Below are 26,863 nucleotides of genomic sequence, written 5' to 3' on the forward strand. Positions count from 1 at the left end.
AGCACTGATCACAGTTTAAAGAGATGTGTATTGTCTCCAGACAGTACAGTAAGTGAGGTTTTGCAAACCCAGGCAAGTCACGGGGGTTACAGATAGTGCGACATGAACCCAAGATCCCTGTTGAGACCGTCCTCATGTGTGCGGAACTTGGCTATCAGTCTCTGCTCAGCGACTCTGATACGTTGCAAGAAAGGATGTCCCGAAGCATGGTACATTGGGGAGACCATGCAGACGCTACGACAACGGATGAATGAACATCGCTCGACAGTCACCAGGCAAGACTGTTCCCTTCCTGTTGGCGAACACTTCAGTGGTCACGGGCATTCAGCCTCTGACCTTCGGGTAAGCATTCTCCAAGGCGGCCTTCACAACACACGACAGCGCAGAGTCGCTGAGCAGAGACTGATAGCCAAGTTCCGCACACATGAGGACGGTCTCAACAGGGATCTTGGGTTCATGTCGCACTATCTGTAACCCCCGTGACTTGCCTGGGTTTGCAAAACCTCACTTACTGTACTGTCTGGAGACAATACACATCTCTTTAAACTGTGATCAGTGCTCCTACCACTCACATTATCAGCCACTTCAGGTCTTGAACAGCAGGTTAGGTGTAAGGATTCGCATTTTAATCAGTAATCTCTAAACTGTCTGTGCTTTATATGCTCTGTCTGAGGCCAGAACTCTCCATTCACCTGACGAAGAGGGTAACCCCTCGAAAGCTTGCGAGGATATTATCAAATAAATAGGTTGGACTAAAACCTGGTGTTGTCAGACTTTTTACAAGGTTTCTGCACACACAGGACACCCGAATCCAGGTCTCTGACAATGGCACTGCCTTTACTGGCACTAAGTTTCAGACCTTCATGTTTTCCACTGGAATCAGACATACTAGGAAAGCACCCTATTCACCCGTCCTCGAATGGGCTGGCTGAATAAGTGGCACGGACGTTCAAGCTCAGCATGAAGAAGCAATCTGCAGCATCCATAGAGGCCAAACTGGCACGATTTTCTTTAGACTGCAGGGCTACCTCTCACACGCCAACAGGAATCACACCAGCGGAACGGCTAATGGGGACCGAGCATCCGATAAGACTGTTCCCAAACCTGGCTGGGAGGGTGGAGTTCCAACAAGAGAGCCAGAAGAGGAACCACGATTGTGCAAGGACAGGAAGAATGTTCAAAACTGGTGACCCAGTCCATATTGAGGAAGTGTGGGGATGGCAAGAGTTTGGGATCATAATGGAAAAAATTATAGAATCCCTACAGTGTAGAGGAGGTCGTTCGGCCCATCAGCTACGGAGAGGGGCCGGGTAGGCTGGGGTTGTTTTCCTTAGAACAGAGAAGGCTGAGAGGGGACAAGATTGAGGTGTACAAAATCACGAGAGCGCGGACAGGAAGAAACTTCCCCCTTTGTAGAGGGGTCAATAACTAGGGGGCTTAGATTTATGGTAAGGGCAGAAGATATCGAGGGGATGTGAAGAAAATCCTTTCTATTCAGAGGGTGGTGGGAATCTGGAACTCAGTGCCTGAAAGGGAGGTAGAGGCGGGAACCCTCACAACACTTGAAAAGCATTTAGATGAGCACTTGAAACACCACAGCATACAAGGCTACGGCCAAATGCTGGAAATGGGGATTAGAATGGGTAGGTGCTTGAGGGTCATGCAGAATGACGGGCCAAAGGGCCTCTTTCTGTATGACTTTGTCCTTCCAGTCACACAATAAGATCTCTCCATATTCTCGCCTACCCGATAACCTTTCACCCCTGCACTTATCAAGAATCTATCTAACTCTGCCTTAAAAATATTCAAAGATTTTACTTCCACCGCCTCCTGAGGAAAAGACTGTGCACACAGGGGGGGGAAAAAATATTCCCCTGGTTTCTGTCTTAAATGAGCGACCTTTTACTTTTTAACAGTGACCCTCTAGTGCTAGTTCCTCCCACAAGAGGAAACATCCTCTCCACTGTCAATATTCCTCAGGATCTTATATGTTTCAATCAAATCGCCTCTCACTTTTCTAAACTCCGGCGGATAAAGTCCAGCCTGTTCAACCGTTCCTCATAAGACGACTCACCCACTCTAGGTGTTAGCCTAGCAAATCTTCTCTGAACTGCTTCCAGTGCATTTACATCATTCTTTAAATAAGGAGTCCAATACTGTACACAACACTCCAGATGTGGCCTCACCAATGCCCTGTATAACCTCCCTACTTTTCATCTCAATTCCCCTCGCTATAAACACTCTTGTTAGCTTTCCAAATTACTGACTGCACCTGCTTTCTGCAACTCACACACAAACTGAAATACAACATAACAGTGATATTTTCAATGTGGTTATATAGTTTTGTCCAAGAAATATCGGGATGTATTTATTTATCAGTGTCACAAATAGGCTGACATTAACACTGCAATGAAGTTACTGTGAAAATCCCCCAGTCGCCACACTCCGGTGCCTGTTCGGGTACACTGAGGGAGAATTTGGCACGGCTAATACACCTAACCAGCACGTCTTTCAGAGTGTGGGAGGAAACTGGAGCACCTGGAGGAAACCCACGCAGACACGGGGAGAACATGCAGACTCTGCACAGACAGTGACCCAAGCTGGGAATCAAACCAGGGTCCCTGGGGCTGAGGGGCAGCAGTGCTAACACTGTGGCACCCTAAAGTTATCATACATTAGTTTAGCAAATTAGCCAACTAGATGCATTTTTGTATTCCACCAGTAGTTTTAATCTTGCGGTATGTTGTAATAATGGATAATTGCAACTGAGCAAGGAAGCTCTATATGCATTTGGATGATATCAAATACAGGATGTTAAAAAAATGTTAAAGCTAAAGTACTGAAGACGCAGGAAATAAAATTCTGAAAATATTGTGTGTCCGGCAGCATCAGTGTATAGAGCGGCAGGAAATCTTAGAAAGAAACTGTAGAAACCCAACAGTGCAGAAGGCGGCCATTTGGCCCATCGAGTCTGTACCAACAACAATCCCACCTACGCCTTATTCCTGCAACCCCACATATTTATCCTGCTAAACCCTCTAGCCTACACATCCCAGGACACTAAGGGGCAATTTAACACGGCCAATGCACCTAACCCGCACATCTTTGGACTGTGGGAGGAAATCGGAAGAAATCCTTGCAGACAAGGGGAGAATGTGCACGCTCTGTACAGTGACCCAAACCTGGAATTGAATTCGGGTCCCTGGTGCTGAGAGGCAGCAGTGTTAACCACTGTGCCACCGTTTCAGGTTAATGACCTTTTGTTGGAATGTTAATAGAACACTCAGGTCTTTTCATGACAATCCTTACTAATGGAGTTATTCAACATCTTATTGAGTGCTGTGATGGAAGAGTTAGGGTATGAGAGGGATAATGGCCTTCTTGTCCTTAGGCTTTTTTTTCCCAAAACACATCATTTGTGCAGCAATGTAAGATTTTGGGTGTATATAGAGTTTATATCATCCTTTTTTTAAATCATTCATGGGACATGGGCGTCACTGGCTGGCCAGCATTTATTGCCCATCCCTAGTTGCCCAAGGGCAACCACATTGCTGTGGCTCTGGAGCCACATGTCGGCCAGACCAGGTAAGGACGGCAGATTTCCTTGCCTGAAGGATATTAGTGAACCAGATGGGTTTTTCTGACAATCGCCAATGGTTTCATGGTCATCAGTAGATTCTTAATTCCAGCTTTTTTTTTAAACTGAATTTAAATTCCATCATTTGCCCTGGCGGGATTCGAACCCGGGTTCCCAGAACATTAGCTGAGTTTGTGGGTTAATAGTCCAGCAATAATATCACTAGGCCGTCACCTCCCCTACAATGCATTGCGTCTTTTCTCGAAAGTATGTTGATCAAAATTTAGCCACATTAACTTGAATGCCGGAATTTTACTGTCCCGCCCGCCACGGGAATCGGAGCGGGCGAAAGGCGGACCATGGAAAGGTCCGTTGACCTCGGGAGGGATTTTATGGTTTCGGGATGAGCGAGGCCGTACAATCCCGCCCAAAGTGAGGAAAAGTCAAGCGGAAGCAATACCTGGTCTGCACTCGTACACGTCACAGCACTCTCCAGGAATCCCCGTCGCTTCGGAAAGCAGAACTCGCTGATGAGTAAAGGGACAATTCTCTTCTCTACAAGCTTCCTTGTTGCACTGGCAGGCACTTGGTGTTGGGCAGCACTTGCCTGGTGGCGTATACCCTTTGATAAGTATTGAATCCTCAGGGCAAAGCGACTCAAATTGTACCGGGCAGCGCTCTTTGGAGCAATCCAGTGTGTCCCCTGAATAGAGGGAGAGGAACAATGTAAGTGGTTGTATCCTAGGGAACTGCTGAGTTAATGCAGCACAAGACATCATTTACAAATACAGACTAAAATACACGGCATGTGTTTAGACCGAGGCAAACTATCAATGCAGATAAAAATACATCAGTAACACACAGCCGATCACCATTCATTGACTCTGTCTACATTTCCCCCTGCCTTGGCAAAGCAGCCAGCATAATCAAAGACCCCATGAACTCCCCGGACTCTCTTCCACCTCCTTCCGTCGGAAAAAGATGCAAAAGTCTGAGATCACGTACCAACCGACTCAAGAACAGTTTCTTCCCTGCTGCCATCAGACTTTTGAATGGACCTAACTCGCATTAAGTTGATCTTTCTCTACATCCTAGCTATAACTGTAAAACTACATCCTGCACCCTCTCCTTTCCTTCTCTATGAACGGTATGCTTTGTCTGTATCGCGCTCAAGAGACAATATCTTTTCACCATATACTAATATATGTGACAATAATAGATCAAATCAAATCATTTTGAAGACCATTGTTATTTAAACCGAACCCTAAGCAATTGTTTGTTCCATTTTTGCAACATAAAAGGTTTGTATCGGACTTCAAAGGCAGATAATATTAACTCAGCAAGTAACAGACCATGGGTTTGAGAGTTAGGGTGTATCATGTCTCTTTCAGTTCAGAAGCTCACCAGGTAATGAGCTTCTGAACCACTTCATTCTACCTGATGTGGAATTCAAGATGATCCCAATCTTAATGAAAGCTAAATTATGCAGATTGTTTTTTTTTAAAAAAAGGTTCTTTGAACCTACAATCCCAGAAGAGGCTATTCGGCTCATCGAGCCTGCACCAACAACAATCCCACTCAGGCCCTACACCTGTGTGGGATCCTCTGTGTGGTTTGCTTCAGTTAAAAGACTTCATTTTAAGATATTTCTGCCTATGTAACGATGCTAAGCTTTAAAGCTAACTTAGCCACATTTTGCAATTCAGCTGAGAATTCTGGGATAAGCTTAGAAATTGACTGCATTCTTTCAAAATACAATGTTAGCAGAAATGATGCTAAACAAAGTTTTTCACGGCCACACAGCTGCCAATTGTTTATGCAAGTTGGAGACTGTGTGTGTGCCAGCCCTTTCAAATAACACCGATAAAGAAGCCACCATGGTTAGCACTGCTGCCTCACAGTGTCAGGGGCCTGGGTTCGGTTCCCAGCTTGGGTCACTGTCTGTGTGGAGTTTGCATGTTCTCCCCGTGTCTGTGTGAGTTTCCTCCGGGTGCTCCAGTTTCCTCCCACAGTCTGAAAGATGTACTGATTAGATGCTTTGACACGAACAGGCGCCGGAGTGTGGCGACTAGGAGAAATTCACAGTAACTTCATTCTTGAGTCCTGTGCAAGTTTTACATCACGTCTGTATTGGGGCCAGCTTCTGCTCGCTCTCTCCCTCCAGTAAGTCAGTTTTTTCTGCTTTCCGTTATGTTAATTTTAAATGTTGCCCAAGAAAAGAAGTTCAACTTCAGGCCAGTTTTGCCTACGTCTAATCTAAGAAAAGAACAGATCCTATACCCTGGAATCCAGGTTTTTACCCTCACTACTCTCCCTGACACTAAGGGGCAATTTAGTACGGCTAATCCACCTAACCTGCACATCTTTGGACTGTGGGAGGAAACCAGAGCACCTGGAGGGAATTCACGCAGACATGGGGAGAACGTCCACGCAGACAGTGACCCAAGGCTGGATTGAACCTGAGTCCCTGGCGCTGTGAGACAACAGCACTATCCACTGTGCCAGTGTGTCACTCAGTACCTGTATAACTTTGCGAACTTTGAAAATAAATGGTTATGACTTTGCCTTTGCACAGGTGGTGGAAACTGTATGGCAAGGTTTGGAGAGGGGGGAGAGGAGGAGATGGGGAGTGGACATCTCTAATTTATCACACTGATTGTCTGATATCCCGTGTTGAGCATGCATCAAATTACTTCAGCTACTGTCCACATCTGGACCTCACCCCGGGCAAACTTAATTCCTTAATTATCTCATCCACCTTCCTCCCTGACCACTGTCTGAACTGGATCCTTCACAACCCTGCATCCCCAAGTTGAACATCTGGGTCATAGAATCCCTACAGTACAGAGGTAGGCCACTCAGTAACAATCCCACCTAAGTCCTATCCCTGTAATCCCATGTATTTACCCTCCTAATCTCCCCAACACGAAAGGGCAATTTAGCACGGCCAATCCACCTAACCTGCACATCTTTAGAGAGTGGGTGGAAACTGGAGCACCCGGAGGAAACCCACGCAGACACAGGGAGAACATGCAAACTCCGCACGGACAGCAACCTGAAGCCGGAATTAGAAACATAGAAACCCAGAAAGAGGCCATTTGGCCCATCGAGTCTGCACTGACCACAATCCCACCCATGTCCTATCACCCCCTATCCTTACATATTTACCCGCTAATCCCTCTAACCTACGCATCTCAGGACACTAAGGGGCAATTTTAGCATGGTCAATCAACCTAACCTGCACGTCTTTGGACTGTGGGAGGAAACCGGAGCACCCGGAGGAAACACACGCAGACACGAGGAGAATGTGCAAACTCCACACAGACAGTGACCCGAGCCGGGAATCGAACCCAGGTCCTTGGAGTTGCGAGGCAGCGGTGCTAACCACTGTGCTGTCCACCATTCCCATTACTGAACCCAACGAACCTACACCCCTGCAGCATTGTCCATCGCTGCTCCTCCTCAGCTTAAACACTGCCCAAACCCTGCCCTGCACTTCTGTTCCCGTTCCAAAGCATTGCTTGGTTCCTGCATTGAACCAGATCTTATGTTGAGTTGTCATTTTACTCCACTGTACAAACAACAATTTCCATCCCCCCACAACCATCAATTCCTGTCGAGTTCTGTGCTGACCATTTGGAACATCAGAGAGTGAGGGCTTTGTCTAGACTGGATTCAAATCCAAGTCTCAGAGTAGGAAGGGAAGTATTTATACTCAACTCCCTCGCTGATTATTTGCTTAATTTATTGGGTAATGCAGAGTGTAAAAGGAGATCTATACAAGATCTGGATAACCCAATCTGATGTTATCCTGGGATATTCACAGCAAAAACCAGTCACAAATAATTGGCCAAGCAACGAGAAACGCCAATACATCTTTCCCTGCATTAGATTCACATATACATGGGAAATAGTTTGACACAACATGCTTTAGGCAAAATTAAGGAGATCGTTCAGTTATTTTCAAAAACAGCATAATATAATGTTGACCTAATCCAATTTGGACAATCACTTTACTTATTTAATTAACTGAAGCAGCAATAAGAACCTATTTCCTTGGCCATGTGGAACTAATACTGTGCACAGAACACTGGGCAATCGCATAAAAGAGGCCAGCGCACATTCTGCGTTTCTCCAATTTGCCGAGACACAGGTTCAAATAAGGAGAAAGTTAGAGAGCGCGCACATTCTTTGGAAGATTTGCATCTCAAATCCATTTGAATCTGAACTCGAGAAACTATGCCTTAAAGGAACATTCCAACAGGAGCTGCAGCCTTTTGTAACGTGAACAGCGTTGCTCTCGCAAACCTGCTCAATTAATGTTAACCGTTTCCTTCTCCGGGCTGTAATAGTGTGTCCGTGGAGGGACCAAAGTAAAGGAGGTAAAATGCCACCCCTTCAAAAACGCACAGGCATTACAATGCAGTCATGTACAAGCACTATCTGTCCACAAGACGCAGTCTGGTTCACACCACTGAGGACCCGGTTGACTGCCCAGCTAAGGAAACCATACAGACGTGGGGAGAACTGCCAACTCCACACACACACACACATGCGCACGCACACACGCGCACGCACACCCACAGTCACCCAAGGCCAGAATCGAACCCGGTCCCCGGCTGTGAGGCAGCAGTGTTAACCACTGTGCGACCTTGCTGCCCATTCGTTAATCAATTTGGCACAGGCAGTGGGCCAGTGGCACATTCTACCCTCCTGGACGATCAACGGCGCTACAGGAATGAATTCCTCCCCCACCATATTAAATTTTATTATTTACCCTTTCAGTCACGCTGGTTCTTTTGATAATGCAGCCTGGTTAAAGAGGAGACAGTGGCAATGTGGTAATGTCACTGGACTAGTAATCCAGAGACGTGCTAACCTTCTGAGGACATGGGTTCAAATCTCACCCTAGTAGCAATTAATTAAATCTGGAATTGAGAGCTCTGAGTTGAAAGTATTAGTAATGTGAACATTAACTGTCAAAAAAAAAACCTCATCTGGGTCACTAATGTCCTTTAGGGGAGGAAATTTGCCATCCTTATCTGACTGGCTGTGAGTGACTCCAGATGGACAGCAATAGGTGGCACAGTGGTTAGCACGGCTGCCTCACAGTGCCAGGGACCCGGGTTCAATTCCTTTGGCGACTGAGCAAGCCACTCGATTCAAAGGCAACTGGAATCCACAGAATCTCTCTAGTGCAGAAGGAGGCTATTCAGCCCATCAGGCCTGCACTGTTTCTCCAAAGAGTACCTTACCTAGGCCCATTCCCCCCCTCCCGCTCCACACAACCCAGGTCTCTGGCACCGTGAGGCAGCAGTGCTAACCACTGTGCCACCGTGCTGTGCTAAAGTAAAATTTAGCACGGTCCATCCACCCAACCTGCATGTCTTTCAGACTGTGGGTGGTGACCGGAGCACCCAGAGGAAACCCACGCAGACATGGGGAGAACGTGCAGACTCCATGCAAACAGCGACCCAAGCCGGGAATCGAACCCGGGTCCCTGGCGCCGTGAGGCATCGCTGAGGCAAGGAGGCAAAATCTTTGACTGTATTAAGGCAGAAAAGGAACAGAGTCACCACATGTCCGTTAATGAAATCTAGCCAAGGCAACAATAAAGACAAAAGAATCCTGTTTAAGATGAAAGACAAGTGGATGAGGCAAGTACAAAAAAAGTGCTCAGTGTCTATCAAGATGAGTATGGGAATAGTTTCGGACTGGTCAGCCAGGTTTTACTTTTGTCCGGGGAAATCAGCCAACCCACCCATCAACTTAAGTGCAATGATCGCTTAAATTAAATACAGCCTGGGATAAGATGTGACTACTGCACTCTACACAACATAACCAACTACAGACGTACACTGAACACGATCAAGGGGGTTACAGAACGCGGTCACAATCAGCCTGAGATAGGATAACTAAATTATCCTGCATTTTCATAAGTCATTTTACAATATTTGTTCAGATAAATTATGATAAGCTTAAGCAAGATCTGGGCTCCCAACCGCAAACAAGCCAGTCTGTTAAACACCAGCCCTGTCAGTGATGGAAGAATGGAGTGGCGTAGGGCCAGAATGGTTCAAAGACCTCGCTGTCATAATGGTGAGGAAAGGTTATCCAAATATCATTGAATCATAGAACCCTACAGTGCAGAAAGAGGCCCTTTGGCCCATCGAGTCTGCACAATCCCATCCAATCCCTACCCCCGTATCCCTACATATTATACCCACTAATCCCTCTAACCTACGCATCCCTGGACACTAAGGGGCAATTTCTTAGCAATCAACCTAACCCGCACATCTTTGGACTGTGGGCGGAAACCGGAGTACCCGGAGGAAACCCACGCAGACACGAGGAGAATGTGCAAACTGCAGACAGACAGTGGCCCGAGCTGGGAATCGAACCCAGGACCCTGGAGCTGTGAAGCAGCAGTGCTAACCACTGTGCTACCGTGCCGTCTTAAAAATATCTTAAAAATGATCCAAACTCAGACAGGGGAGCACATATTTACACAATGAAAGGTACAATTTTCCAAATGCATTAGATCCACAAGGCCCATGTTGGTCACTTTTTGTGATGGCAAAAATTACAGCCATTTAACCTGTACAAATTGGGAGACTTCCCCTAAAAAGATTCTAGAAACTTCCAGCAAATTAACTTGCTTTAAAGTAAAACCTTGTGCCTTTTCAACAGATCCTAGTGCCTTTAAATCTTGTTCCCCTCCCCCCCCCAAATTAATACTAAAGTTTATTTACTGGAGTCACAAGTCGGCTTACATTAACACTGCAATGAAGTTACTGTGAAAATTCCCTAGTCGCCACACTCTGGTGCCTGTTCGGGTACACTGAGGGAGAATTTAGCACGCCCGATGCACTTAACCTACACATCTTTGGATACTAAAGAACAATTTAGCATGGATACTCCATCCACCCGGCACGTCTCTGGACTGTGGGAGCACCCAGACGAAACCCACGCAGAGACGGGGAGAATGTACAAAGCTGGAAATCGAACCCGGGTCCCTGGCGCCGTGAGGCAGCAGTGCTAACCACTGTGCCACCCACAGTGTACGTAATTCACCAAATTAACATTATTTCAGTGTCTCAAATCCGTCTATCCAAAAAAACCAGCGGGGTCTGTAAACTGGGCTTTTGTTTTTAAAAAGCATGCATGCATTTTTATAATTATTAGATGAGCAAGATTAGATATAGCTCTTGGGGCTAAAGAGATCAAGACATATGGGAGGAAGCCTGGATCAGGATATGGAATTTAATAATCAGCCATGATCAAAATGAACGGCGGAGCAGACTCGAAGGGCCAAATGGCCTACTCCTGCTTCTAGTTTCTATGTAAAATAACTTGCTCATTATGTCGACTAGAGTTATAGAATCCCTACAGTGCAGAAGGAGGCCATTTGGCCCATCCAGTCATTGACTTTGCGCTCCTTCCTTTACCTGCATTCTGAGTGGTCCGCAAGCTACTTGGCACAACTCGAAGAGTGGCAGGTTTCAAAATGAGCAAGGCCTGAGTTCTTGGGTTGCTGGTTTTATGTATGTGTTATATGAACTGTGTATGCATATATTATACGTAAAATAGTTCATATAACATGCTGTACTCTTATTAAGATTTCTGTTGCTACCATTTTTACCAATCACAGCTACCCTTCATTTCCTGATGCCCCGATCCTGCCTCTCGAGTCCCCTCATCCACCCTCTCTATTTTTACCCTGGGTGGCACAGTGGTTAGCACTACTGCTTCACAGCGCCGGGAACCCGGGTTCAATTCCCGGCTTGGGTCACTGTCTGTGCAGAGTTTGCACGTTCTCCCCGTGTCTGCGTGGGTTTCCACCGGATGCTCTGGTTTCCTCCCACATTCTGAAGGACGTGCTGGTTAGCTGCATCGGCCGTGCTAAATTCTCCCTCAGTGTATCCGGGGTGTGGCGGCTAGGGGATTCTCACAGTAACTTCATTGCAGCGTTAATGTAAGTCTACTTGTGACACTAATAAATAAACTTTCAACTTAGATATCTATTATGAATCAGCACAGCAACCTAAGTTGTATCTAAGATCGGGCGGCTAGCGAATAATCAGGTTCGTGCCTGATATTTGCTTCCCCCATCTTACTAGGTGCGATGCCGTCTTAAATATTAATGACATTCTTTGAGATGGCTGTGGGGGGACGAGGGTGTCCTGATGTCTGTGGGGAGGGGGCGGTCTCGATGTCCGTTGGGGGGGGAGGGTCAGCAGGAGATCTCCTGGATCCCGGTGCGTGTGCAATGGCGCCCGTAGTGCTCAGCAGCTGGCTTCACCAGTAGACTGAGGCTCCACGGCCCCTCCTCTACTGGCGAGAATTGCATCCTGGCACTTTTATTTTTGCAGCAACTGCTGTAAAATTGCATTTTCAAACTTGCCCAAAACAAACTAGTCTGAAACTCTCCCATTTTCTTACTCGCTCAGCACTTAGAATTCTTTTTTGTTAAAATTCCCCCTTGGTGTCAAGGTTTCCAGGGTTTTTTTTTTAATCATAAAACCCTCCCTTAGAATTATAGAATCCTAAAGGAGAAGGAGAAGGAGGCCATTCAGGCCATCAAATTCAAACTGACCACAATCTGACCCAGGCCCTATTCCCAGCACCCCACACATTTACCCTAGCACTAAAGATCAATTTAACATGGTCAATCAACCTAACCTGCACATCTTTGTACTGTGGGAAGAAACTGGAGCACCCGGAAGAAGCCCATGCAGACACAGGGAGAATGTGCAGAATCCGCACAGACAGCGACCCAAGCCGGGAATTGAACCTGGGTCCTTGGCGCTGTGAGGCAGCAGTGCAAACCATTGTGCCAACCCCTTCCTCTTTTTACAACAATCCCATCCAGATCCCATCCCTGTAACCTCACCCGTTTACAGCCCTAATCTCACACGAAGGGGCAATTTATCATGGCCAATCAACCCAATCTGGCACATCTTTGGAGCGTGGGAGGAAAACTGGAGCACCTGGAGGAAACCCACGCAGACATGGGGAGAACGTGCAAACGCCACACAGAGAATCGCCCGAGGCTGGAATTGAACTTGGGTCCCTGGCGTTGTGAGGCAGCAGTGCCAACCACTGTGCCATCCCCATACTCTCCACGGCATCCTTCTTGTATCACCCTTTACCCATGACATGAGTGCAAGTGGCACCTAAGTTTGATGTCCCCTTCACTGGGTTGCTTGGAGGCACTCTGCAGCAGCCTGTGGAAACGTCAGTGGTCTCCTGAGTACAGTATTTTATCCTATACACAGAGGTTTGCTTTGCCGTACATCTTCAAGCTGTATGGAGTTGTATAAGGTAACAAACATCATCTGCTCAACAAACTTCTTCCTAACTCCATTTCACAGGGACAAAGGTTACTGTAATCACAGTCAATCAATCAGACGCATTTTGTTTAAATAGCTATACGGGATAAGTATCTAATAATTTGGAACAAAAGCTCTCAGTGCAAAGAATGCTTTTGCTTACAGGGAGGAAAAGTGCCCAATGCTGCAAGTATTTAGCATTTCACTTGGGTATGGCCAAGCGGATGTGGGTTTGGAAAATGGAGAAGTGACAAAAGGTGGGTCATGAGTATTTAACCCATGTTGACGGATGATCACACTATTTATTTGCAGCGCGGCACGGTAGCAAAGTGGTCAGCATTGCTGCTTCACAGCTCCAGGGTCCTGGGTTCGATTCCCGGCTCGGGTCACTGACTGTGTGGAGTTTGCACATTCTCCTCGTGTCTGCGTGGGTTTCCTCCGGGTGCTCCGGTTTCCTCCCACAGTCCAAAGATGTGCGGGTTAGGTTGATTGGCTATGCTAAGAAATTGCCCCTTAGTATCCAGGGATGCGTAGGTTAGAGGGATTAGTGAGTATGGGATGTGGGAGTACGGCCTGGGTGGGATTGTGTTCGGCACAGACTCGATGGGCCGAAGGGCCTCTTTCTGCACTGTAGGGTTCTATGATTCTAAGATCTTATAAATACACAAGGTAATTTCTTTACAAATGTGAAGATCCTCCAGCAGGTGTGGCGTAGCAGTGAGGGGTCTGCTGCGTAGGATGGTTTAGTGGGTCACAAAACTGTGAATTTTCCCTCTCTCTGTTTCGCCATTTCAGCTCGGATGAAGGTTCTACTCCCCCCACTGCCTGTCCCCCACCCACCCACCCTCCGTGGAGCTATTTTTGGAGACCCATTGCTGCTCTCCAACCCGCCATCTCGTTCAAGTTCCCAGCTCATCTTCCGTGACAGCTACTAATCACATGCTGTGTCTACACGTCTCTGTGCAGCTCCTACTTATTAATTGAAAGGTTGTGGGGGCGGGGTGCATGCAAAGCGCTCCAATTAAATCACGTACCCAACTTCTGATGGGACGGGGTGGGGACTGCGTTGGTCATTTTGTCAGGGAGTGTTTAGGTTAGAGAGAAAGAAAATTTAAAAAAAAGCAGCATTTTGCCTGCTTTAGAGTTTTTAAAACTCACGAAGAAAGCGTTTCTCCCCTGGCTTGTAACTTTGACATGACATCGGCCAACCAGCAAACAGGCTGCAGTGTACAAACTGCTGTTGTTTGCATATGCCGTACAATGCGCCCATTGATAAATCCCCTGCTTTGGCTAATATTATGCATGAATGTGTAAAGCGTCTACACTGAAAACTTGCCAAAAGCAGACCATGCTTTCTTTACTGAGCTGGTCGTCACCCAAGCTAGATTCAAAGGATTCATCCATTGAATTCCCAGGGGCGCTGTAGTAAGCGGTGGCTTCAGCAGCGTATTATAAAGGGACACGAACTCGCTGCGATTTTAACAATCGGACGAGGGGAAGCGCTGGGTCCTGAGACTTGGCACCGCTTTCAATTAAAACAACGTGTCTGGACACTGACTTCGCCCGTTAAAAAAAATGCAGGGGAGAAGGAGATTTCTAAGAAACGATGAAAATAAACTGCCCCGTTTGAAAAAAAAATGTGATACGCTCTGAATGAGGAGAACAGCGTCAATTTTCAACCGTCTGCTTCACGGTATCCCGGCAGCGAGATGTCCCAATCATACTCCCAAACTCTGATAACTTGCTCCGTAAAGTCCAAGTTACTGAAGCCTCACTGTGTTCGTTGTTTCACAGTAAGGAGACTCACAACACCAGGTTAAAGTCCAACAGGCTTATTTGGTAGCAAAAGCCGTTAGCTTTCGAAGCGCTCACTAGTCCTTTGTCTGACGAAGGGGCAGTGCTCCGCAAGCTAGTGACTTTTGTTACCAAATAAACCTGTTGGACTTTAACCTGGCGCTGTGAGACTTCTTACTGCGTTTACCCCAGTCCAACGCCTGCATCTTCACATCCTCATTATTTCATCCATTACCAATCCAGAAACTCAACTAATACTCTGAGGACCCGGGTTTAAATCCCGCCATGCCAGATGGTGGAATCAGAGACTCAGCAAGGGGGCCCCGGTTCCATTGCAGGCGGTGGAATCTAAATTTAAATTCAATTAAAAAGTATCTGGAATTAAGAATCTACTGACGACCACGAAACAATTGTCAGTTATTGGAAAAACCCATCTGGTTCACTAATGTCCTTTAGGGAAGGAAATCTGCCGTCCTTACCTGGTCTGGCCTACATGTGACTCCAGAGCCACAGCAATGTGGTTGGCTCTCAACTGCTCTCCAAGGACAACTAGGGATGGGTAATAAATGCCAGCCAGTGACGCCCATGTCCACGTATGAATTAAAAAAAAACGCATTTGGACTGTTTGGATTTTGTAGCCCTGGAAATAGCCACTTTTCAAGTACTTCTGAAAGAAGATCATTGAATTAAAAAAACATTAATTTGTTTTTGGGATATGGGCAGGAGAAACATTTCAAGGCCACCCCCAGGGTAGAGACACACACACACTGCGTACGGGTAGAGAGACACACACACACTGCGTACGGGTAGAGAGACACACACACACTGCGTACGGGTAGAGAGACACACACACACTGCGTACGGGTAGAGAGACACACACACACTGCGTACGGGTAGAGAGACACACACACACTGCGTACGGGTAGACACACACACACTGCGTACGGGTAGAGAGACACACACACACTGCGTACGGGTAGACACACACACACTGCGTACGGGTAGAGACACACACACTGCGTACGGGTAGACACACACACACTGCGTACGGGTAGACACACACACACTGCGTACGGGTAGAGAGACACACACACACTGCGTACGGGTAGACACACACACACTGCGTACGGGTAGACACACACACACACACACACACACACACACGCACACACACACACAAATACATATTCATTTATAATATATACGCAACAAGTAAGGAAACTGGCACAATTCCATCATGCTAACTGATTCTATTCAGAATATCCAGAAATCCAAACGTAAAAGAGATCTTTGGACAGCTTACAGAAAACACAAGTACAGTATTTTGAAAGCTGCAAGGGACTTCCAGTATTCCAAGAATTAAAAAGCTTTGGAAAAATATTGAACAGGAATCAGATGGGGAAGTTTTCTATTTTCTGAATGAACAAAGACGGGGTTATATACAAACTTGTGAATGGATTATGAATATATCAGATTCTCAGGCCACAGAGTCTGTTTCAAGACTACTAACTGTTGCACTTGGTTCACACTATGGGAATGGCTTACACTGGTATTGATCAGTGCTTAAATCAAAACAACTCCAAGCTTTTTTTTGAACCGTTGGAACTCTTTGCACATCTTAAACACACTGGGGTGTTTCATCACATATACAGAACCAGTATATTGGATTAAAAAATACATTTCAAGAAAACACAAGAGCCGGAATTTTACTGCCTTGCCCATCCCAGAATCGAGGTGGGCGAGGCTCATAGAACGGCATTCTCCATTGGCCTTGGGTGGGCGAAGCGGTAAAATTCTGGCACAGGGCTAACAAGGGCAATATGGTTAGCACCGCTGCCTCACAGCGCCAGGGCTCAGTTCCGGTCCTGGGCCACTGTCTGCGTGGAGTTTGCACGTTCTCCCCGTGATTGCGTGGGTTTCCTCTGGGTGCTCCGGTTTCCTCCCACACTCCAAAAGACGTGAAGGTTAGGTGGATTGGCCGTGCTAAATTGCCCCTTAGTTTAGGTTAGGGGGAATGAGTGGGGTAAATATGTGAGATTATGGGGTGGGCCTGGGTAAGATGCTGTTTCGGAGAGTCAGTGCAGACTCAATGGGTCAACGGCCTCCCTCTGCACTGTAGGGACTCTGAAACAGAGATGCTACAGAATGCTGTACTAAAGGTGGTTTCATATGGCCACGAAATTGGCCAGAATCAACAGCAATCCCATAAAAGGGCAACAAACAAATTTTCTCATTAGCCCGGAAAATTTCCACTGCACTTTTTGTCCCAAATATTTAAGAGTCTTGGATATCGGGATTGTTGCACAAAATCTTGGGACATTTAAGCATACAGACAAACAGCAACTTTATCTGTTGGCAGTAAACAACCCAACCTTTTAAACTTTACAATCCAATTGCTAGCTTGTAGCGTCGAGACTGGAAACAGACCTGGGGCTACATCCTGACAGGCATCTGCAATCACTTATCCCAACATATTTACTCAGGCTGAGACTGTAAAACGCACCAGCAACAATCCATCTGTAACAAAGCTCACTGTAAAGATGGCCCCTGGAATGACTATTTGGGGAGCAGTGGTTCGATTTTATCATCTCTCCTCCCTCACCCCCATTGAAGAACTCCGGTTGGTGATGTGATGCCAAAACTTACAAGATACTGAGAGGCCTGGATAGAGCGGATGTGGAGAGGATGTTTCTACTAGTCGGAAAAACTAGAACCAGAGGGCAGGCTAATGGGACAATCCTTAGAAATAGAGATGAGGAGGAATTTCTTCAGCCAGAGAGTGGTGAATCTGTGGAACTCTTTGCCGCAGAAGGCTGTGGAGGCCAGATCGTTGAGTGGCTTTAAGACAGAGATAGATAGGTTCTTGATTGATAAGGGGATTGGGGAAAAGGCAGGAGAATGGGGATGAGAAAAATATCAGCCATGATTGAATGGGGGAGCAAACTCGATGGGCCGAGTGGCCTAATTCTACTCCTATGTTTTATGCAATGTCTTCAAGGAAAATGGATCAAACATGAAACTTGAGGAAGATCAGTAATTAGTCTCATTGGTTCAGCAGCAGTGCAACGTGAGAGAGTCAGAAGGTTGTCGGTTCAAGTCCCACTCCACTGACCTGTGTTGGCCGTGCGGCGCTGCCTTTGTGAAGTTAATGGAAACACCGTCTTTAACACTAGAGGTCAAATTGAGGCTCAGTTTGCCCTCTGCCATGGGGATAAAAGCCCCCCGCCGCACAATTTCAGAAAAGGACAAGGGGGTTCTCCCCAGGCAGTACTCATGGGGCGGCACTGTGGTTAGCACTGCTGCCTCACACCGCCACGAATCCGGGTTCGATTCCCGGCTCGGGTCACTGTCAGTGTGGAGTTTGCACATTCTCCCCGTGTCTGCGTGGGTTTCCTCCGGGGGCTCCGGTTTCCGCCCACAGTCTGAAAAATGTACCGGTTAGGTGCATTGACCCGAACAGGCATCAGAGTGTGGTGAATTTCACAGCAACTTCATTGCACTGTTAATGTATGCTTACTTGTGACTAATAAATAAACTTTAACTTTATTCATCCCTAAACTGACATGAGTAAAATGGGTGCTCTGGTTATTGTTAAGTTGGGTGGGATTTTCCAGCCCTTGCCACTGGTGGGATTTTCCAGGCCTGCCGAAGGTGACCCCTCCTCCAACACCCTCCTCTCCTCCATGGCGCATTCCCAGTGGTGGTAAACCTCAGAGGCAGACATCCCTTCACTAAAATCCCTTTATTTACAGCTACATACAGAATGTTTTCCGTTAGCAGTCTCCACGAGGAGTTCCAGAGGAACTGGCACGCCTGGTGAAGTACAAAGAAAGAGGTTCTCTGATTGGCCCATCAATTTGGCCCTTAATCAGGGAGTTCATATTCTGACAGGCCCACCTCAGTTCCTGATTAAAGTCAGAAATAGATGACCCATGCAAATCGCTGCAGACATCAGTGGGACTGGAAGATCCTGCCAGCAGCCAATGGTGAGCCATTGCTGGAAAACACACTGCAGAGGTGCTGGAAAATCCACCCACAGGCGCTCACTCCAAGACCAGAAAATGTCACCCCCCACCCCCCCGAGGTCAACAGACCTTTACATGGTCGGAGTCCGCCTGCCACAATTCCAGGGTGGACAGGACAGGGATATTCCATCCATGGTCTCTGCGACATTTTGCATCTCTATCATTCCCAGATTTCTCTCTCTCTCTCCTCGAGGGAAAAGTATCGCTGTTATATTTTCCATCTGCAGGTTGACATCTTTTAAAGTGTGGTAGATTTAAACACATGCATTCACCAGAAGGAGACCACGAGAAAAAGGAACAGGAGTGGGGCTGTTCTGCCTCTTGAGGCATCTCCGCAGCAAGTAAACACTAGGATGCCGAGGATCAGGGCCAGGGATGTATCAGTTTTAGTAACAGGATGACACCTCAGGTGGCACAGTGGTTAGCACTGCTGCCTCACAGCGCAGGGGCCCGGGTTCGATTCCCGGCTTGGGTCACTGTCTGTGTGGAGTTTGCACATTCTCCCCATGTCTGCATGGGTTTCCCCCCACAGCCCAAATATGTGCGGGTTAGGTCGTTTGGCCATGCTAAATTGCCCCTTAGTGTCAGGGGGACTAGCAGGGTAAATATGTGGGGTTATGGGGATAGTGCCTGGGTGGGAGTGTGTCCAGTGCAGGCTTGATGGGAGGAATGGCCTCCTGCTGCACGGTAGGGATTCTATGATTTGATGAGTTCAATGCGGGGTTTTAGTTGGAAAGACCTTTTTGGTGCCAGATGTGTTTTCTTTCGGAGGGAAATGTGGCACACTTGGCTATTTTAAATATCTAATCATTCGTGTGCTGGGCCGAGAATGGTCAACATTTGAGTTTTTGGCTTCCTGTCTATTCAGGAAGGAAGTCCGTCTGAGTTAATGTTTGAATTGGAAAATGGGCAGAGCGAGAGAATCCTGCCCTTCTCCTCACGTTACTGTTGGCTGGCTTAAGGGATTTCTAGTTCTGTAAAGTCAATTCAGTCTGTCTTCAAAGGTAGAGAGCTAACACCGTTATTTTCCAAAGAGCGATTAAAATATCTTGAATCCCACTGAAAATTGTGGACTGTTCAGTGCTCCATAAAATCATCTTGGTTTACAATGAAATTGGTTCAGTAGAGTCTTCATGTTGTAGAAGATAAGGCACACGTGTATGCATGTAAGAATGGGAAGCCTTGTGGCGCGGTGGGTAACATCTCTGTCTCTAAACCAGAAGCTCTGGATTCGAGTCCTCCCCAAGACTTGATGGTCAAGGAAGAGGTGTTAATTATGCAGCCAAAGAAGTTGAGTAGCTTTGGAACACACACCAATGGCAAGAAAGGGCACGAGAGATTACTGTTAGCCGTGTGATGGAAAGAACATTGGAGCCTTTACCATCTATTGCACCAGGCTACAACATGCGTGGAAAGGAGCTGAACTTTATGTCTTACCTATATGCCATGTAATAATTCCAGGCATTGGCTGTGAAGGAACTGTTCTTTTATTGCACAAATGAAAATAAACAATAACCACAAGCCTGTGGTGAAAAATACAACAGGTCCCAGCTAGGACTAAAACGTGACTGGACCCTCTCACAGTCTTGCTTTATATAGGGTTCAGTATACAAGCTCCACCTGGTGGGCTAGTTACCAGTCCTCAGGGAGCTCAGATTCAACAAGCCCAACTGGGAGGTCAATTAGTGATTCCCTATGCTGATCATGGGGGGGTTATCACATTCTACTATCAGCACCTTCTTTAGTCTTTAACGCTACTATTAACACTCCCTGTATCTTGTCCCATGACACCTTTGTCAATCTCTCTTTAGCTCCCAACGATCCTGACCTTCAATTTTGCTCCCCCCTCCTAACTACTTTAACCCATCACGCCTGTACTCCTCTTCAACTCTGAAGCAATCACACGGAATTGAAATGTTGAGTCGGTTTCATTCTTCACAGAGGCTGTCAGGTCTGCTCCGGTTTCCTCCCACAGCGGGTTAGGTTGACTGGCCGTGCTAAATTGCCCCATGTCAGGAGGATCAGGAGGGTAAATATGTGGGGTTACAGGGATAGGACAGCACCTGGGTACAGGCTTGATGGGCCAAATGGCTTCCTTCTGCATCGTAGAGTCTATGATCTAAATTCTCTTGGCAAGAAAATTTTGGAGCATTTAGAGTTCATTTACTGGTGTCACAAGTAGGCAGACATTAACACTACAATGAAGTTACTGTGAAAATCTTCCAGTCGCCACACTCCGGTGCCTGTTTGGGTACACTGAGGGAGAACTCAGCATCTAACCAGCATGTCTTTCGGACTGTGAAAGGAAACCGGAGCACCCGAAGGAAACCCACGCAGACATGGGGAGGACATGCAGACTCCGCACAGACACTGCTGGCCTTTAGCCAACATTGAAACTTGCACCTTTCCCGAGCCTTATTAATAATCCCTTTCACACTCCTTTAAATGGTTTGTATAGCTGCTTGAGAAGTCCAGAAGAACCAGGACTGCTAGGACTAGGTGTCTGTTGGGTTTTTTTTTGTCACCAATTGCTTTATTAATATAATGAATGCCACAGCTTGGCCAGGTTTTATGGGAAAATGATTGTGTATTGCCTTTGGGTATCAGTTCAAACATGCCATGCTACACAGGCAATATAGACTGAAAGAAACAGAATTAGACAGAGTGCGCGTCATGGCGGTTAGAGAGCTTGGTCACAAAACAGCTCCTGGACACTGAGACGCTGCCGCCATTGTTTCAATTCCAAACTGAGGCCAAAGGCGCTTCTGCTTCTAAATGCATGATTTAATCCTCACGAGAATCTCAACACTGTAAATTTAGCAGATATAGAAACTAAAAGCAGGAACAGGCCCCTTCGAGCCTGTCCTACCATTCATTTTGATCATGGCTGATCGTCGAATTCAATATCCTGATTCCCTTCTTTCTCCCCCCATATCCCTTGATCCCTTTAGCCCCAAGAGCTATATCTAATTTCGTTTCAAAATCAGACAAAGTTTTGCATTCAACTACTTTCTATGGTGGTGAATTCCAGTCATTCACCACCCTCTGGGTGAAGAAATCTCTCCTCACCTCAGTTCTAAAAGGTTTACCCCTTATCCTGAAATTATGACCCCTAGTTCTGGACTCCCCCACCATTGGGAACATTCTTTCCGAATCTGCCCTGTCTAACCCCGTAAGAATTTTCTAAGTTTCTATGAGGTTCCCGTTCACTCTTCTGAACTCCAGTGAATACAATTCTAATGGACTTAGTCTCTCCTTACACGACACACCTCAGGAATCAGCCTGGTAAACCTTCACTGGACTCCCTCCATAGCAAGGACATCCTTCCTCAGATAAGGACACCAAAACTGCACATGTACTCCAGGTGTGCCATCGCCAGTGCCCTAGACCAGGATGGCTGGCACAGTTGCGGCCAACAAAAGTGCATTCTTAGAAACAGCAAGTTTCCACTTTTCATTCACATTGATACTAAAAATAGCACCTTCACTATTTTTCAAAACTTAAATAACAAATTTGGCTTTACAACATTCAGGCTGTGAAAACTGGAGTTATTGTTAAGGGCTAAACCCTAATGTCTCTTCTCAAAGATAGAATGGGATTTACAATATCCTCTCCATAGTAGACAATCCCACAAACATTCTGAAAGTCTTGCCACTTAACAGCGTACTGTCCATCATTTAACTACGTTCTGCGCCCTTTCCGTTCCTTCTCTATGTACGGTATGCTTTGCCTGTATACTTGCAGGAAACAATCCTTTTCACTGTATCCAATCACACAGAGATCTGGGAGTACAGGTCCACAGATCCTTAAAAGTGGCAACACGGATGGGAAAGGTGGTGAAGAACACATGTGGGCATACTTACCTTCATCAACCAAACATCGAGCATAAAAGTTGGTAAATTATGTTATAATTGTATTGGTTGGGCCACACTTGGAATGCTGGGTCCAATTTTGGTCACCAAACTACCAGAAGGACGTGGAGGCTTTGGAGAGAGTACAGAAAAGGTTTACCAGGTTGTTGCCTGGTCTGGAGGGTATTCGCTCTGAGGAGAGATTGAATAAACTGGGATTGTTCTCTCTTGAATGACGGAGACAAAGGCAGTGAACTGATAGAAGTTGGTAAAATTATGAGGGGCACAGATAAGGTGAGCAGTTGGAAGCTTTTTTCCAAGGCAGAAATGACAATCACAAGGGGGGCACAAGTTCAAGGTCAGGGGGGATAAGTTCAGTGGAGATGTGAGGGGGAAGTTTTTTTTTTTACAGAGGGTAGTGGGGGCCTGGAATGCACTGCCAGGTGAGGTGGTTGAGGCAGACATGTTAGCGACATTTAAGACTTATCTGGATAGAGGGATACAGGTGGTTGGTCTTGATAGGACAACGTGATTGGTGCAGGCTTGGTGGGCCGAAGGGCCTGCTCTGCTGTACTGTTCTTTGCTCATGTGACAATAACAAATAAAATCAAATATATGCTAGTGTAATTCCTGGGTGCGATGACAGGACCATATTGTAACTTGAACTGGATATTTGCATCTATTTTCTATAGACCTATTTATCATTTCAAAACAGGGAGTCTGTAAACGCTTGCTCAGATAAAGCTAGATAAGCATTGTAAAAACAGAAGAATTAGGAACGGGAGGAGGCAAGCTGGCCCCTCGGGCCTGCTCCACCATTCAATAAGATCATGGCTGATCTTTTTGTGGACTCAGCTCCACTTACCCGCCCACTCACCATAACCCTCAATTCCCTCACTGTTCAAAAATTTATCAATCCTTGCCTTAAAAACATTCAGTGAGGTAGCCTCAACTGCTTCACTGGGCAGGGAATTCCACAGATTCACAACCCTTTGTGTGAAGAAGTTCCTCCTCAACTCAGTCCTAAATCTGCTCCCCCTGATTTTGAGGCCATGCACCTTAGCTCTAGTCTCACCCACCAGTGGAAACAACTTCTCTGCTTCTATTCCCTTCATAATCTTATATGTTTCTATAAGATCTTCCCTCATTCTTCCAATGGGTATAGCCCCAATCTACTCAGTCTCTCCTCATAAGCCAACCCTCTCAACTCCGGAATCAACCTAGTGAATCTCCTCTGCACCCCCTCCAGTGCCAGTATATCCTTTCTCAAGTAAGGAGACCAAAACTGTACACAGTACTCCAGGTGTGGTCTCACCAGCACCTTATACAGCTGCAACATAATCTCGCTGTTTTTAAACTCCATCCCTCTAGCAATGAAGGACAAAATTCCATTTGCCTTCTTAATTACCTGCCTCACCTGCAAACCAACTCCTTGAGATTCCTGCACAAGGACACCCAGGTTCCTCTGCGCAGCAGTAAGCTGCAATTTTTTAAAACCATTTTGCTGTTATTCCTACCAAAATGGATGACCTCACATTTACCAACATTGTACTCCATCTGCCAGAGCCTCGCCCACTCACTTAGACTATATCCATTTGCGGACTTTCAGCATCCTCTGCACACTTCGCTCTGCCACCCATCTTAGTGTCATCTGCGAATTTTGACACACTACGCTTGGTCCCCAACTCCAAATCACCTGTGTAAATCGTAAACAATTGCAGTCCTAACACCGATCCCTGAGGCACACCACTAATCACTGATCGTCAACCAGAAAAACACCCATTTACCCCCACTCTTTGCTTTCTGCTAGTTAACCAATCCTCTATCCATGCTAATACATTACCCGTAACACCGTGCATCTTTATCTTATGTAGCAGTCTTTGGTACGGCACCTTGTCAAATACCTTCTGGAAATCCAGATACACCACATCCACAGGTTCCCCATTGTCCACTGCACATGTAATGTCCTCAAAGAACTTCACCAAACTAGTCAAACATGACTAACCCTTTATGAACCCATGCTGCGTCTTACCAATGGGACAATTTTTAGGCGAATGGGATGCTGGCCTTCATAGCGAGGGGGATTGAATATAAAAGTAGGGAGGTCTTGCTGCAGCTGTATAGGGCATTGGTGAGGCCGCAGCTGGAGTACTGTGTGCAGTTTTGGGCGCCGCACCTGCGCAAGGATATTTTGGCCTTGGAGGGAGTGCAGAGGAGGTTTACTAGGCTGATACCGGAGTTGAGGGGGTTGGGCTATGAGGAGAGGCTGAATAAACTAGGCTTGTACTCGTTAGAGTTTAGAAGAATGAGGGGAGATCTCATTGAGACGTATAAGATGATGAATGGGATGGATAGGATAGAGGTGGAAAGACTCTTCCCGCTCAAAAAAGACAGTAGGACTAGGGGGCACAGCCTCAAGATAAAGGGGGGGCGGTTCAGAACGGAGTTGAGGAGGAACTTCTTCACTCAAAGGGTGGTGAATCTCTGGAATTCTCTGCCCGTTGAAGTGGTGGAGGCTGCCTCGCTAAATATTTTTAAGAAGCGGGTTGATGGGTTTTTGATAAGAGAGGGGATTAAGGGTTATGGGGAGAGGGCGGGAAAGTGGAACTGAGCCACGACAGATCAGCCATGATCTTATTGAATGGCGGGGCAGGCTCGAAGGGCCAGATGGCCTACTCCTGCTCCTATTTCTTATGTTCTTATGTTTATCCAGACGTCTCGCTATTTCTTCCTTGATGGTAGATTCAAGTACTTTCTCTACTATAGGAATTAAGCTAACCAGCCTATAGTTAGCTGCCTTTTTTCTACCTCCTTTTTTAAACAGTGGTGTCACATTGATTGTTGAGTTGTTTCAGTTATTAAACCCAAGGTCCACACTGCTGTCTTGGAGGAAGGTAAAGAGCACCATGGCTGTGTTCAAATAAGAGCATGGAAATTCTCCTGGATTCCCAGGCAACATTTGGAAGGTAACCAACAGATGTGGGTGATAAGGTGGCACAGTGGTTAGCACTGCTGCCTCACAGCACCAGAGACTCATGTTCGATTCCTGGCTTGGCTCACTGTCTTTGTGGAGTTTGCACATTCTTCCCATGTCTGCGTGGGTTTCCTCCGGATGCCCCAGTTTTCTCCCACAGTCCTGGTCAGGTGCTAAGTTCTCCCTCAGTGTACCGGAACTGGCACCAGAGTGTGGTGACCAGGCGATTTTCACAGTAACTTCATTGCAGTGTTAATGTAAGCCAACTTGTGACACTAACAAAAAAGAACTGTAAACTTTAACTTCATTCATTTATTTAATTGGTTCATTTATTTAATTATTGTATGCGGGAGCTTGCTGGGGACAAATTAGTTGCTGGGATTCCAACGTGACAACAGTGATTACAGCTCATTGCCTGTGAAGTTATTTAGGATGTCCTGATGTTGTGGAAAAGTACCATACAAATAGTCCTTCCTTTAATTCAATCGCTACACTGTGATAATAATAATAAATAGTGAATGTGTTATTACTTCATGCCAAATGATCACTGTGGAGATGGAGATGTGGAAATGGTTCAAATAAACAACCAAACACCCAGTGACTAACTAGAAGAAATTGCATCAAAAATCACCTTGAAGCAACTTTTACTGTATTTGGATGGCTGGATTGTTGGACCATAGAGTTTTACAAACGAGACAGCGAGTGAGAGAGCTCTTTCCTTCTTCATGGGGGGTGATAGTGCGGGGCAGGAGGGGGATTGTCTGTTGGTTCGATATCCTAGTTGACTACCAGTTCATGATCTTAATGGGATTATAGTTGATTAAAGTCTAGCACTTTGCACTTCCAATGTTGTCCTTTACACTGGCCTTTTTGAAGTGGATCTTGACGCCTCCAGGGGCAGAATTCCATGAGCAACATGTCAGAACATGTCTGCAGTGCAATCTGCATAGTGTCCATTCAGAAGTGGTTCACTTAGAATATCATATCAGGTGTCTTGTGGCAGCCATCGCCAGTCCGTGTCTTTTCTTGTATTTAAACAGTTCAGTATGTTTTTGGTTAGCTGGTAAAGTTATAGGTAAAGGCCATTCTGTTCAAATTTCTCATTGTCACGACGGCATCCAAAACAACATTCCACAAATTTCAATCGTCTGAAAGGGTTTGCGCTATTCCGAATGGACGCAATATAAACTGTTATGACTCGAGCAGAGACTACAAGGTCGTTCAAATGAACATTATATTATTGAAGTGTCTATATATTCTTCCACTTGTACCAAACTCAAATTATCCTTTCACACTCCTGAAAATAATGC

General features: G+C 46.2%; 1 protein-coding gene across 1 annotated transcript in view; it reads right to left on the reverse strand.

Annotated features, from left to right (window-relative positions):
* Nucleotides 1-26,863, reverse strand: part of LOC145352777 (cysteine-rich motor neuron 1 protein) — a 208,762-nt gene that overhangs the window by 59,599 nt on the left and 122,300 nt on the right. The window contains exon 3 of the mRNA XM_080203086.1: nucleotides 4,038-4,280. Within this exon, the coding sequence (XP_080059212.1) occupies nucleotides 4,038-4,280 (243 nt within the window). The remainder of the gene's footprint in view (nucleotides 1-4,037; nucleotides 4,281-26,863) is intronic.

The sequence above is a fragment of the Carcharhinus amblyrhynchos genome, chromosome 14 (genome assembly GCF_965287045.1).
Source record: "Carcharhinus amblyrhynchos chromosome 14, sCarAmb.v2.hapA, whole genome shotgun sequence".
Classification (NCBI taxonomy): Eukaryota; Metazoa; Chordata; class Chondrichthyes; order Carcharhiniformes; family Carcharhinidae; genus Carcharhinus; species Carcharhinus amblyrhynchos.